The sequence below is a fragment of the Rhincodon typus genome, chromosome 2 (assembly GCF_021869965.1).
Source record: "Rhincodon typus isolate 14 chromosome 2, sRhiTyp1.1, whole genome shotgun sequence".
NCBI lineage: Eukaryota > Metazoa > Chordata > Chondrichthyes > Orectolobiformes > Rhincodontidae > Rhincodon > Rhincodon typus.
In genome coordinates this window covers 49,423,896-49,437,611 of record NC_063333.1, presented here as the reverse complement: position 1 = coordinate 49,437,611, position 13,716 = coordinate 49,423,896, and the positions used below count along the sequence as shown (strand labels likewise).

The following is a 13,716-nucleotide window of genomic DNA, read 5'->3' as shown; positions in this document are numbered from 1 at the left end:
TTAAACCTGTGCCCTCTAGTTTTGGACTCCCCTAGCCTTAGAAAAATTATTCACGATCACCCCCCAGCTTCTGACATTCCAGGGGGGGGGGAAAAGTCCCAGCCTATCCTTATAACTGAAGCCCTCCAATCCCAGCGACATCCTTGTAAATTTTTTCTGTACCCTTTCTAGCTTATAAACATCCTTCCTACAGCAGGTCAACCAGAATTGTACGTAGTATTCTAAAAGTGGCCTCAACAATATCTTGTACAACTACAACATGATGTCCCAACTCCCATACTCAAAGCACTGACCAATGAAGGCAATACTGCCACATGCCTTCTTCACCACCTTGTCTACCTGCAATGCCACTTTCAAGGAACTATGAACCTGAACCCCTCGGTCCCTCTGTTCAACAAAACTTCCCAGTGCCCAACCATTAACTGTATAAATCCTGGCCTGGTTTGCCTTACCAACGTGCAGCACCTCATATCTATCTAAATCAAATTCCATCTGCTACTTCTCTGCCCGTTGGCCTATTTAATCAAGATCTTGTTGTATTCTTAGATAACCTTCTTCACTGTCCACTATACCATCAATTGTTGTGTCATCCACAAACTCACTAACCATGCCTCCCATATTCACATCCAAAATGGTGATATAAATGATGAACAACAGTGGACCCAATATTGGATAGAAAGAATGAGAAAAAATATCCTCTAAATCTGGACTTTGGAATGGCCTTTAAAATAAATGGCTTAGTTTGAAATGAATGGTCATTATTAAGTACTACCAGATTTTATTTAAAAATATCCAGGAAGCTGCTTACTGTTAATGGGAATTATTACTAAGAAATCCTTGCATGTGATGTGTCAAAATTAAGTATTCACCACAGCAACTGTAATAAGACCTTCTTTTCATAACTATTCAGGTAAAAACCCTTATGACAAACCACTTACTTGAGTTCTGTTATTGAAGCATACATGTTCCTTCCACTGAACTTCCTATATGGTAATGGATTACTGTAATGGCCTTGATAACATCCAGATCTTGCTGCACTAGGACATGGACTTCTTCAGTGTCTGCAGAGTCGTGCATGGTACTTAACATTGTGCAGTTATCAGCAATCATCCCCACTTCTGACCTTATGATGGAGGGAAGACCATTAAAGCAGCTGAAGATAGTTGGGCCACTGGCCTGAGGATGTCCTGCAGAGATGTCGTGTAGTTGAGATGATTGATCTCAAACAACTGCAGTCATTCTGTTTTGTGCTGATAATGATTCCAGCCAATGGAATGTTCCCCCTGATTTCCATTGGATTCCAGTTTTGCTCGGGTTCCTTGATGTGACAGTTGGTCAAATACATTCTTGATGTCAAGGGTAGTCACTCTCACCTGATCTCTAGAATTCAGCTCTTTTGTCTATGATTGAACCAAGTCTGTAATGAGACTGGGAGCTGAGTGGTCCTGGTGGAACCCAAACTGAGTGTCAATGAAGAGGCTATTGCTAAACAAGTGTTCTTTAACAGCACTGTTGAAGACACCTCCCATCATTCATGACCAAGAATAGATGAATGAGGTAGTAAATGGTAAGACTGGATTTATCCTGCTTTTTTGTAGAGGGCATACCTGGGCAATTTTCCACATTGCTGGATAGATGTCAGCATGTAGCTTTACTTGAACAGCTCAGTTAGAGACACAGCTAATTCTGGAGCACAAGTCCTCGATATTATTCCTGGAATGGTGTCAGGGTCCATTGCCTTTGCAGTATCCAGTTGTTTTTTGATGTTGTGTGGAATGATTCAAATTGGCTGAAGACTGGCATCTGTGTACTGGGGACCCCGAAAGAGGCCAAAATGGATCACCCACACGTTCCAATCTTGAGCCTTCTGCATTGCTCAGCTGTTATGGGGTTTGGAGGTGGGCTGATCGTGACTTCCTCCATTTGGAGACAATAATTCAACTCGGACATCTACCACTAACTTGTGGTGACCTCCCTGGTGTTCCTCATTGTGACCTGCAACGGTGCCGTTGTTACCTTCCCTCACTTTCCCTGTTGTTGTAAAATACTGGCTGCTGTTAGATTCCCTCTTTATGAACAGAACAGCAGAGACAAACTTGCAGTTGCTGATGCCATTCTGTTTATTAAGTACTCCTGAATCTCAAGTCATTCAGTTATAATTTACGGAGCGTCATGTTATACTTCAGCTAGTTACTGACTATGTGTCAGTGCTTAGAAAAATTGAATTGATGAGAAAATGTTTGCATTAATGTTAATACTTTATCTTGCTCAGGACCACCCTCTTGGACTTAGGATTGTGATGTGAAGCACGTCAATTGACTTACAGACTTAATATTGATGTAAATAAATAACATGGAACAGAAACACTAGCTTTGTGGACTGAATTGTACCATATCCCCACCACACACCTACTAAATAAAAAGTAGGCAAGGTGCCCACCCACAAGAAAGCTGCCCCTTCATTAAAAAGCTGCTGGGCTATTCACTTGCCTTGATTTTTTTCCCTGACAAGAGTGAAATAGCAGAAGGGGCAGGAAGAGGCCTTGAAATGATCATTAACTAAAAACACACAGGTCTAATGTATTGTCCCAAAGACAGACTGCTCATTGCCTCTTCCACCATCCCAAAAATGGGGGATGGATTGGGGTAGACAGAATGGCAGAAGGTAGGTCACATGTTACATTTTAGGAGGCACCTTACAATATGGAGGCAGTGAATGTAAAAAATTATTCCTTTTATTGCTGAGCACTGATAAGTCTTTGTGGACTCAACTGAATTAAAGCTTTATAATTGCATGCACCGTGCCTCTAAGGACTCCACATGCTGTATATATGCACTGTTTGGATGCTGCTTGGCCTTGCGTTTGCAAGCTACAGACACACTGCTGAGTTGGTTGCTGTATTATCTGCTTCATAACTTGTAATGTGTTTATTGTTTTACACTAACAAGCCCACAGGGTTCATCAATCTCCAGTGTCTAATTTAGTTAATACACCATGGTTGTTAAAATAACAAACATTGTCTGATGGGGCACCCTTGTGGTGCAGTGGGAGTGTCCCTACCAGTGGACTATGAGGCCCAGGCTTCAAGTCCCACCTGCACCAGAGGTGTGTAATAACATCTCTGAACAGGGTGGTTGGAAAAATAAGTTAAAAAGAAGAAAAAGACAAACTTGTTCCCTGAAACATAGCCTGTAACTACCAAAGATCAGTAATGTGGCCATTTTAAGAAAGTAAATTATGTGCTGGATTTTGCATCTCAGATTTGCAGGTGAAGGAGAGCCATACAATTGGGCACCATTCTAGTTTACCAATTGTGTTGTCTGCTTTATCACCAAGACGTTTGACTTCCACCTCCATAACAGTGCCCAATTCCACCCGCCTCAGCCCATCTGCTACCTCTCAATCTACATTGCTTACCAAACTTTTAGGCACCTGACTTTACTCCTTTCCCATGTCAAGTTGTCAAGTTCTGTTTGTTAACCTTTCTATGAATCATCTCTGGATACTTTGCTATTTATCATATTGGGGGCTTCTGTTTCCTTTAACCTGCCCATTAACCTTGTCAAATTATACATTTACTTTTGGGATTACTGTTAGGAAATGTTCTTGGCACTTGCAGGTAAGCAGCACTATATTAGAATAACTATGCCTGTAGCTTGTAATATGAGCTCTTTGTCTCATCAAACTGTGTTGAAATGAGCACCTACTCATGTGAACTCGTGCGTTCCATGCAACGTTAGTAAAGAGGAACTTTCAAAGATGTGCTGAACCCAATATCTGACACTTAAATCTGTTTTGAAATAGTCATTTTGAGAGCAAACCATTCCTGGGGGAGTGTGCCCTATGTCTTTATGTCCTACCAGCCCCCACCCACAATGATTTTCCTTCCTCTTTCCGAGTGTGTGCAGTCTACTGATTACATAGGCAGCAATTTAATTTATTGGGCTTGTACTTCCACCATTTTCGGTTTCTCAAAATATGTTACTGTCTATTTATAAACCAGAAATATGTAACAAATTCAGTCTGCCAGGATATTCATTGGTTTTCATACATATTGCAACATGTGACACCCAGACGTCTTTTCAATGATTCTGAGGTGCTGACTATGTGTTGATTTTTTTCCTATTTTTTCTTCCCGGTGCATATCAATATTGCAGGAGTCTAGTTCCCTTTGTATCGATTGATTTGATAGAAAAGCAAAAAGAAGCCAAGTTTGGAAGTTTTTTTTTCAGTTGCTAGCATGATCTGAAATGCAAAGTGCTTGCTGCTACCTCCTATTTTCCCAGCCGCCTAGGCTAAAGCACCCATTTGAACCAGTTAAACAGAGCAGCTCTGTGCCGTCTGCCATTTGATAAGAAAGACTCCTGTGTGCACTGAAAACTGGCAGTTTCATTTCTTTTCCTCTTATACTTGATATGGAGAGTAATCTACAGAAACCAGCACCTTTCAACAAAGCATGTTAGAAGTCAGTCTGATGGAAGTTTCAAAATAGCATTTTTCCATTTGCCAGTACGTAAGTAGCTAATTGCCAAAAGTCTTTACCAGAAAACTGAAGGAAGGAGTTGGGATTTTGTTTTCACAATGCAGATTTTTCTGGATTTAGAATGTCTTACCAAAAATACTAGTCCAGCTAACTGCCTACGCTTGTAAGGCGGGTAGTGAATAAACGACGGTCTGCACTTTGTGACAGCTGGTACAGGATCTGATTGACCTCCTATATCTAATCTGGAGATTGTGGGTTTAAGCACAAAATCCAGGATATCACTTCAGTGAAGTTATAAGTGTTACTTTATTAGCGATACCATCATGAGATATTAATCCAAACTCCTTTTCAGTCAATAATCTGATCTGATGACACTTTATGTTGGAGAAGAAAGATCGCCAGTGTGCTTGTTACTGTCCATCCCACAGTATAAACCACTAAAGTTTGCTACTGCCACGTTAGTGCATGTGTGCATTTCAAAACAATTAATTTGCAGTGAAAAACTTTTATGTTTTGAGGATATTAAAAGTACTATATAAATGTAAATTATTTCAGTAAAAAAAATTATTGTAGAATTGATGACAAACAGCATGAATTACTACTTTCAGCAAAGATTCTAATTCTAATCCTGCATTCTACTGGTATCAAATTTGTGCCACTGGGGCCAATTTTAAGGACTGATGTCTCGGGCATAATGCAAACCTAGAAGACCCAACAACCTGATGATAAATTTATTCAGCCGTTTTTAATGTATCCCCAGCAGGAGTCAGGAGTCTTTTGACGATTGGTTGGGAAATATTCAAAATTAGTGATGAATTTAGATCAGTTGTTAGGATCTTAAATGTGAGTAAGAAAGAAATACACCAAATGTAAACTGAATGAACTGTGAGAAAGTTTACCTTGGTCTTTGCCATTGAGTACAGGTGATTAAAGGGACCTCAAACAAGTTGTAGGCATAGATGAGATAAACACAGTATATTACTTAAATCATCGAGGAAATAGCTTCAGTTAATAAGTGTAGCCTTTTGTGGAGAGCAAATTTAGAACAGCTAGTGGGGAAAGAAATTCTTTACTGATGTTTACAGCAGTCTGCCAAACAATGTAATTAAAACAAAAACAGGATGAAACTAATGTTAGATGATATTATGAAGAGAGAAGTACTTGGTACACAATGGTGTATCAAACAGCCTTTTCTCATTCAGGACTTTTTTTTAAAATGTATGCAGCATCTCTAACAAAATTCACTCTACATCATTTTTTTTCTCCAGGACTTTAGTTACACTGTTGTGATAACGATACTGTTCCTCATCGCCGCCATTGTGTTTGCCGCACAGAATGATGGGTCTGGTTTGGAGAAAACATCTGTGGTAAGTTTTGTTTCAAAAGTATGTTTATCTTCAATCTCCCTTGTTTCGTGCTGTATAAAATAATATCAGATTTTGTTTGGACCACCATTCCTTGAGCAATAGTAGGCCTCCAATCAGTTTCCTCAGGAGGTTACAGGCCGTTAGAAGGTTATCATAGTTTTAAGTCAATCTTGCTTGTGGTTAAATTTCTCCGACTAAAACTCTGGGCATGGTGACAAAACTGGAACTCGCTGCTGCACAGGCACAGCCTGCCCTAATCCATGTGACCTCAGTATCAATTGTAATTGGTCCTCAGGCCTCCAATAAGTAAAAAGAGTGAACTGCCACCAGTGATCGAACTTCCACAGGCAGGTCACCGAATGAGAGGGGAAGGAACAACTTTAAGCCACTCACTTCATCAGTAGCAGTCCTCCGATATGTCCCAGGAGCCATTTCATTTTAAACCAATCATTCATATTATCTTAAAATAAAACAAAATGAAACGAAAAAGAACCTGTAAAACATTGAGCATTAATGAACCTGATGTGTGTCATATGGTTAATTGTTGAGATATTTTTATTTTGGTATATAAACAAAAGTTTGTCATCATGCAACCATATGTGAAGAAGGAATTCAGCACAGTTAAGTACTTGAATGTGTTTTGAAAGTTACAGAAACTAATGTACTTGAGGCCAATATCAAGGTTACATTAATGCAATCACAGTAAATATATACATTGTAGGCAATTCTGCTTATTGCTTCAGTGCCTTCTTTTATCACCTCCAAACTTACAGCTACAATTTTAAGCCATTTATACTGTTTGTAGCTTCACTCTAATATGCATCTGTATTTCATAACCCTTTAGTGTTTCAGTAACGATCCCTACCAAGATAATCCTTGACCTGCTAAATACCGCTCACCAACCCCCACAATATTTGATCTAGTTCCCATCCATCCCAGCTTGCCTCATCCTTGTCTGAGTGCAGTACCAGCAGTGGCCACCGCTCTCCCAGTGAGGCTTCAGGGTATGTCGAGAAGTGCCAGCATCTGAATGGCCAACCACTTTCCGAGGTAGGGCTTCCTGTCCCCAAGGACAGAAATCCCACCTCAGCTATTATAACTGCACAGCAGCCACTTCTCTCCTGAAAGGTAGGCTCCTCATTGACTTTGTAGTTGGGATGGCAGTGACCATGATACCCAGTATAATCCAGCCAGTGATTTGGGTATTGTCATTCCACCCTCCAGGAGGTCCCCACGAGCATCTTAGCACTTTAACACTAGGGGAAGCCAAATATTATGGGTCTGCATGTTTTTTTTTTCAATTCTTTTTGCTTGAGCTTAATTAGTGCAACTCGCAGGAATTTCATCCTTATTGCAGTCATGTCAGGTTTTCCAGTAATCTGTGTAATACCTGTTCCATAGTAGGGTAATTATAATGGAATGCTTACTGTCTTATATATTGTTTAACAGGAGCATTTCTTGGTCATGTCCCCATTGTTCTCACTATTTTCTCTAGGCATTTGGATTCCTGGCTACGATTGCCTTCTTTGTGGATGTGGTGCTGCGTATTAAGAAAGAGGGTCTGCCCGGGAAGGAAAGGGAGGATAAGCCAGTTGAAACCAAAAAAGGTTCAGAAAATGTGAAGCCGGAAACTGAGCCACTGAATGAGCAAGCAAATGTGCCTTAATGAGCTACAGAAGCAGTTGTCCTGTTTCTAAAAACAGACACATTTTTTTATACACATTCAAATTTTGAGTTTCCAGAATTGTTCAGTCAACAATAACAAAAATCAAAGCTTTGTTACACTTGTTGATCTGTTGCAGAGTATTTGGTCCTAGATTTGTGGGGATTCAATAAAAATTGCTTTCTGTCAGTTACCTGTTTATCTTAATACAATCTACTGTACATTCAATGAAAATTAATTAATTGAAGTTGTATTGCAACTACCTATGATGTTTTGCCTGTTTGTTTGTAGTTTCTCTCTCTCATCATTTAAAGATTATTAGGAAGATTAAGCAACTTTTATCTTGAAGCATTTCATAATTATGCCTTTTAGATGTTTGGATCAAATTTTTATTATATTAAAAATCTTTGTAATTTATTTTTGAAGTTGGTGTTCATATTAGTTTTATCTAGCTTTTCAGCAAAATGACAGTAGAAATCTTCAGTTTATTTAACTTTCTAACAGAGGAAACATATAAACAAGTATCGTCTCACGTTCACCTGGGACGGGTGGAGATGGCAGTGCAATAGTAATGTCATTGGCCTAGTAATCCAGAAGCCCATGTAATGTTTAGGGGATAAGGGTTCAAATCTCATCACGGAATTTACATTCGGTTGGAAAAAAAAATCTGGATTGAAAGCTAGTCTCAATAATGGTGACCCCTAACATTGATTGTCATAAAAACCCATCTGGTTCATTGATATCCTTTAGGGAAGAAAATCTGCCATCTTCACCTGGACTGACATATGTGTGACTCCAGACCCACAACAATCTGGTTGATCTTAACCTTCCTCTGAAATGGTGAGGAAAACCACCCACTTCAGGGGCAACTGGGGATAGGCAACACATGCCAGCTTTCCCAGCAGCTCCCACACCCTGTGGAAAAATGGAAAGAAAATTATAATTGGGCTGAAATATGAGCATGAGAAGAGACCTGATATCATCTTGATAATTTGTAAGACTCTTTCTGATTTGCTGGGATTTGAATTGAACCGAACTTAAATTGCATTTGTAACAGATTTAAATCTATCCTTGTTAACGGCCAATTTGTTCAGTTGGCATTGAAATTGGCTTTAATCTCAGGATTAACTTCAGGCCAGTTCAGTGCTTGTCAAGTTTTAAAAGATGCTTGAATCTTTAACTGTATTTCAGCCCCTGCAACATTACTGCTATCATGAAGAACTTCTTGTCTTATTTCGTTTCCAAAGTTCAAGATCGTTCTGTTAAGTAGCCAAACATTTTTGTTTGAATTGACCAAATAGAATAGGTGAAGTATTAATCTATCACTAACCCTGTATCTGAATTGGGTTTATTATTATGATTTTATTAAGCATACCAATCCAGCCTTAACTTTTATGTGGCTTTGAAATTGTCACTTACTGGTTGCAATTACTACTGCTGTTACTGTCTGTTGAGTGCTTAAATTCCATGTGGGAAGAAATGAAAAGATAAAGCCGCCATAGTCCCACCAGACCATAGGGCTGCTGTCTCACTGGAGAGAGAGAACTCGTGTTTTAATTTGAGAAGTCCATTGTGGTAATCTCATCTAGTGCAGAAATTGAATCCATGCTGTTAGCACCAATTTGTATCACAAACCAGCTGTCCAGCCAACTGGGCTGAGCAATTCATTGATCATGTACAGAAAAAATTGTTTTCAGTCTTACTGACAGATTATAAGAGCCAAGGATTAACCACATGCTTTGTTTTTCATTTAAAATTAAACAGCTTCTCACTTTAAGGACCACTGTGGTAGTTTTGCACTGGGAGAGAATTCCAGCTAGGTTACTATGTTCTCAGGCATCAGTGATTTGGTAGAATTCTCTGATCCTGTTTTATAATTATTGTAGGGATCTCAAGACCCTGAGGTAAGAGGGTGATGTTTCTATATCAAGACATCCATCAGTCATTCCAAAAGAAATTAAACCCATGTTTAGATATACCTGTCTATTCAGAAACTTGGTAGTTTTGATATTTTAATGAAGTTTGCACCATTCCGTGCCTTTTGTCAAGTTATGTCAGAATGATATGAATTATTGTCTGGAAACTCAAGGCTTCTACTTTGGTTTGTAATTGTCGCAGTCTTGCAACATAAGAAATCACTGTAGAATAAATAGTTTGCTGTCAAAATTTCTTTCTTTAAATTGACTTTACTTGATAGGTGGTGAAACTGGTCTATACAGAGGTGTGAAATAGACTCATGGTGAATCAGCAACTGATATGTCATCGTGCCCAATTTTTTGCTCTGCTAAAATTCATGGAGCAATTGTTCAGATCCTTGGTAGGGATCTTTCATTGGGCTGGATTTTATGGGGGACCATATTTCCTGGTCCTAGCCACCTGCTGACTAAAATGAATAGAGGTGCAGACCATTTTCTAAATTGTGAAAGGCTTCGGAAATGTAAGGTACAAAGGCACTTAGGAGTCCTAATTCAGGATTCTCTTAAGGTTAACATGCAGGTTCAATTGGCAGTTATGAAAGCACATGCAATATTAGCATTCATTTTGAGAGGGCTAGAATACAAGACAAGCTACGCCTGCCTCTTTGTAGGTTACGTAGAACAATCCCTCTTCCGTACCTACACCGGCCCTAAACCTCGAACAGTTCATCCACTTCACTAACACCTTCCACCCCAACCTTAAGTTTACCTGGACCATCTCTAACACCTCTCTCCCCTTCCTGGACCTCTCTGTCTCCATATCGGGCAACCACCTAGAAACCGATATTCATTTCAAGCCCACCGACTCCCACAGCTACCTAGAATACTCCTCCTCCCACCCACCTTCCTGCAAAAATGCTATCCCCTATTCCCAATTCCTTCACCTCCGCCGCATCTGCTCCCAGGATGAGGCATTCCACTCCCGTACATCTCAGTTGTCCTTGTTTTTCAAGGACCGTAACTTCCCCCCCTCGGTCGAGAACGCCCTCAACCGTGTCTCCCACATCTCCCGCACCTCATCCCTCACACCCCGTCCACGCAATAAGAACCAAAAAAGAATCCCCCTCGTCCTCGCGTACCACCCCACCAACCTCCGGATCCAACGCATCATCCTCCGACACTTCCACCATCTGCAATCCAACCCCACCACCAAAGACATCTTTCCCTCCCCACCCTTATCTGTTTTCCGGAGGGACCACTCTCTCCGTGACTCCCTTGTCTGCTCCACACTCCCCTCCAGCTCCACCACACCCGGCACTTTTCCCTGCAACCGCAGAAGTGCTACACCTGCCCCCATACCTCCTCCCTCACCCCCATCCCCGGCCCCAAGAAGACTTTCCACATCAACCAGATGTTCACCTGCACATCTGCCAATGTGGTATACTGCATCCGCTGCACCCGGTGTGGCTTCCTCTACATCGGGGAAACCAAGCGCAGGCTCGGGGACCGCTTTGCAGAACACCTACGCTCGGTTCGCAATAAACAACTGCACCTCCCAGTCGCGAACCATTTCAACTCCCCCTCCTATTCCTCAGATGACATGTCCATCCTGGGCCTCCTGCAGTGCCACAACGATGCCACCCAAAGGTTGCAGCAACAGCAACTCATATTCCACTTGGGAACCCTGCAGCCCAATGGTATCAATGTGGATTTCACAAGTTTCAAAATCTCCCCTCCCCCTACCGCATCCCAAAACCAGTCCAGCTCGTCCCTGCCTCCCTAACCTGTTCTTCCTCCCACCTATCCCCTCCTCCCACCTCAAGCCGCACCTCCATCTCCTACCGACCAACCTCATCCCGCCCCCTTGACCTGTCCATCCTCCCTGGACTGACCTATCCCCTTCCTAACTTCCCTACCTACACTCACCTTTACTGGCTCCATCCCCGCCTCTTCGACCTGTTTGTTTCCTCTCTTCTATCCGCCTCCCACTCTCTCCCTATTTATTTCAGAACCCCCTTCCCCTCCCCCTTTTCTGATGAAGGGTCTAGGCCCGAAACGTCAGCCTCTCTGCTCCTATGATGCTGCTTGGCCTGCTGTGTTCATCTAGCCCTGCACCTTGTTGACTCGGATTCTCCAGCATCTGCAGTTCCTACTATCTCGGAAAGATGTACTGTTGAGACTATATAAGGCTCTGGCCATACATGTTTGGAATATTGTGAGCAGTTTTGTGCCCTGGATCTAAGGAAGGATGTACTGGCATTGGAGGAGATCCAGAGGAGGGTTACAGGAATAATCCCAGGTTGAAGCGCTTGTCATATGAGGAGGAGTTCAGAACTCTGGGTCTGTACTGGATGGAGTTAGAAGAATGAGGGAGGAATCTCACTGAAACTTAGTAAAATCAGAGGGCTGCATAGAGTGGGTGTGGAGAAGTTGTTTCCACAGCATAAGAGTGAATGGACAACCCTTTAGAACTGAGATGAGGAGAAATCTTTTTCAGCCAGAGAATGGTGAATCTGTGGAAGTCACTTGCTGCAGAAGGCTATGGGGCCAAGTCATTGCGCGTGTTTAAGTCAGAGATAGATAGGCTCTTGATTAGGAATGGGATCATGGGTTAAAGGGAGAAGGCAGGAGAACGGGGTGGAGAAACATGTCAGGCATGATCAAATGACGGAGCAGACTCAATGGGCCCGATGGCCTAATTTTGCTCCTGTATCTTAGTGTGTTCTTATCTCCCAAAACGCCATCTGACTCGCAGCCAATTTGCACTGGAAGCAGCATTGATTGCCGTAGGTAAAGAATTCCACTGCCAATCAGCCTTCAAGGTAGATGTGGGTATGAGCAGGGCCTGGCTGACAGGTCCCAATGAAGGGATTGACAGACCAGCTTTGAGGCAAGTGGTGTGGAATGGTGTTAAATGTGTGGTTGTAAACTTCAGGGCCACTGCCACCATGCCTGAACCTGGCCCACGTGATAAAAGCTTTGGGCTATTCACCTGGTTACCTGGGTAACCAGGAAGTGGGGAAAAAATAAGGCAGTTATGTGGCATTTAATTTGCGAGTTAAACAGGCTCAAAGGCGGGTGGGTTATGTGATGTCCCAAACCCTTGTAAATTCGAAGATGAATTGGGGAAACACAGTTCAAGCGCACAACTGGCATAGACCAACTTTATCTCTACAAGGCTTTAATTTCTCCCCCGCCCCATTTCCAATGTTGAAGTTACATACTTGTATTAGGGACTGTAAAGAAAAGTAGTGTAATTTCACTGAGTCTGCTTGATATGAAGTGAAGGATCTTTAATCTGACGGAAGAATTTGAAAAATGTGCATTTTAGTTAAATATAAATTGGATTTTAATAATATTGCAAACAAGTGATTGCAGAATGCTGTTTTATCCTTGCGCTGTAAAAATGTTAACATAGATGCAAATATATGTATCTGTGACATATATAGTTGCATGTCTTGAAACAACTGTAATCTGAAAAACACTATGTACTGCATGTTCAATTAAAGTGACTTTATATACTTTTTTATATTTTCATCAATCTTGCAAAAGCTACTTTGTATCAACTGAAAAAAATCTCTTTACAAATGTTGAAGAAGCATGTGTTTCTGTGCATGAGAGTGATACTGTGTGCTCTGGACAATTAAATCACATTCCATGCAAAGAACCTTGATCATTCAAAAAAGACAAATATTGCAAATCATGCCAGTCAGGCTGAGAAATGAAATTGAATAATTTTCCAGTGTAAGGAGTAACGAGGAGTGTGTGTTGGGAGAGACAGTGGCCTAATGGCAAATGTCACTGCCCTGGTAAGTTAGAGCCCTAGACTAATATTCTGGGGACATGGGATTTGAATGCAACCAGTCAATCGTTGTTAAAAACCCATCTGCTTCACTATGTCCTGTTGGAAGAAGGAAGTCTGTCCTCCTCAGCTGGTCTAGCTTTCGTGATTTCAGACCCACTGTATTGTGCTTGACCCTTCACTGCTCTCTGGGCAATAAATGGCAGCCCATCTTGCGATGTCCATATCCCATGAACAAAGAAACAAAAATAATGTAGCTTGCAAGTTTTTTCTAACTTGAGACAAGACAGCATTTTGCTTAAAGTATAGGAGATTCCAGCATCTGAAGTGGACATTAACTCTGCACAGCTCCAGGTGGTCTTCAAAAGATCAATTGCACTGGGATAATGGGCCCAACCAGCCCAATTTTTTAACTCCAAAGCTTTGTTTGCATGTCGCTTGTGCCTGAAAGATATTCATATTTCAAAACCTCCACAGCAACATTA

At 41.4% G+C, this 13,716-nt stretch overlaps 1 protein-coding gene across 1 annotated transcript in view; it reads left to right on the top strand.

The window, feature by feature from the left end:
- The window catches only part of cmtm6 (CKLF-like MARVEL transmembrane domain containing 6), a 78,105-nt gene extending 65,139 nt beyond the window's left edge, over positions 1 to 12,966 (top strand). The window contains exons 4-5 of the mRNA XM_048607229.1: positions 5,752 to 5,850; positions 7,346 to 12,966. Of these exons, the coding sequence (XP_048463186.1) occupies positions 5,752 to 5,850; positions 7,346 to 7,516 (270 nt within the window). The 3' untranslated portion in view covers positions 7,517 to 12,966. The remainder of the gene's footprint in view (positions 1 to 5,751; positions 5,851 to 7,345) is intronic.
- Positions 12,967 to 13,716: the final 750 nt, after the last annotated feature.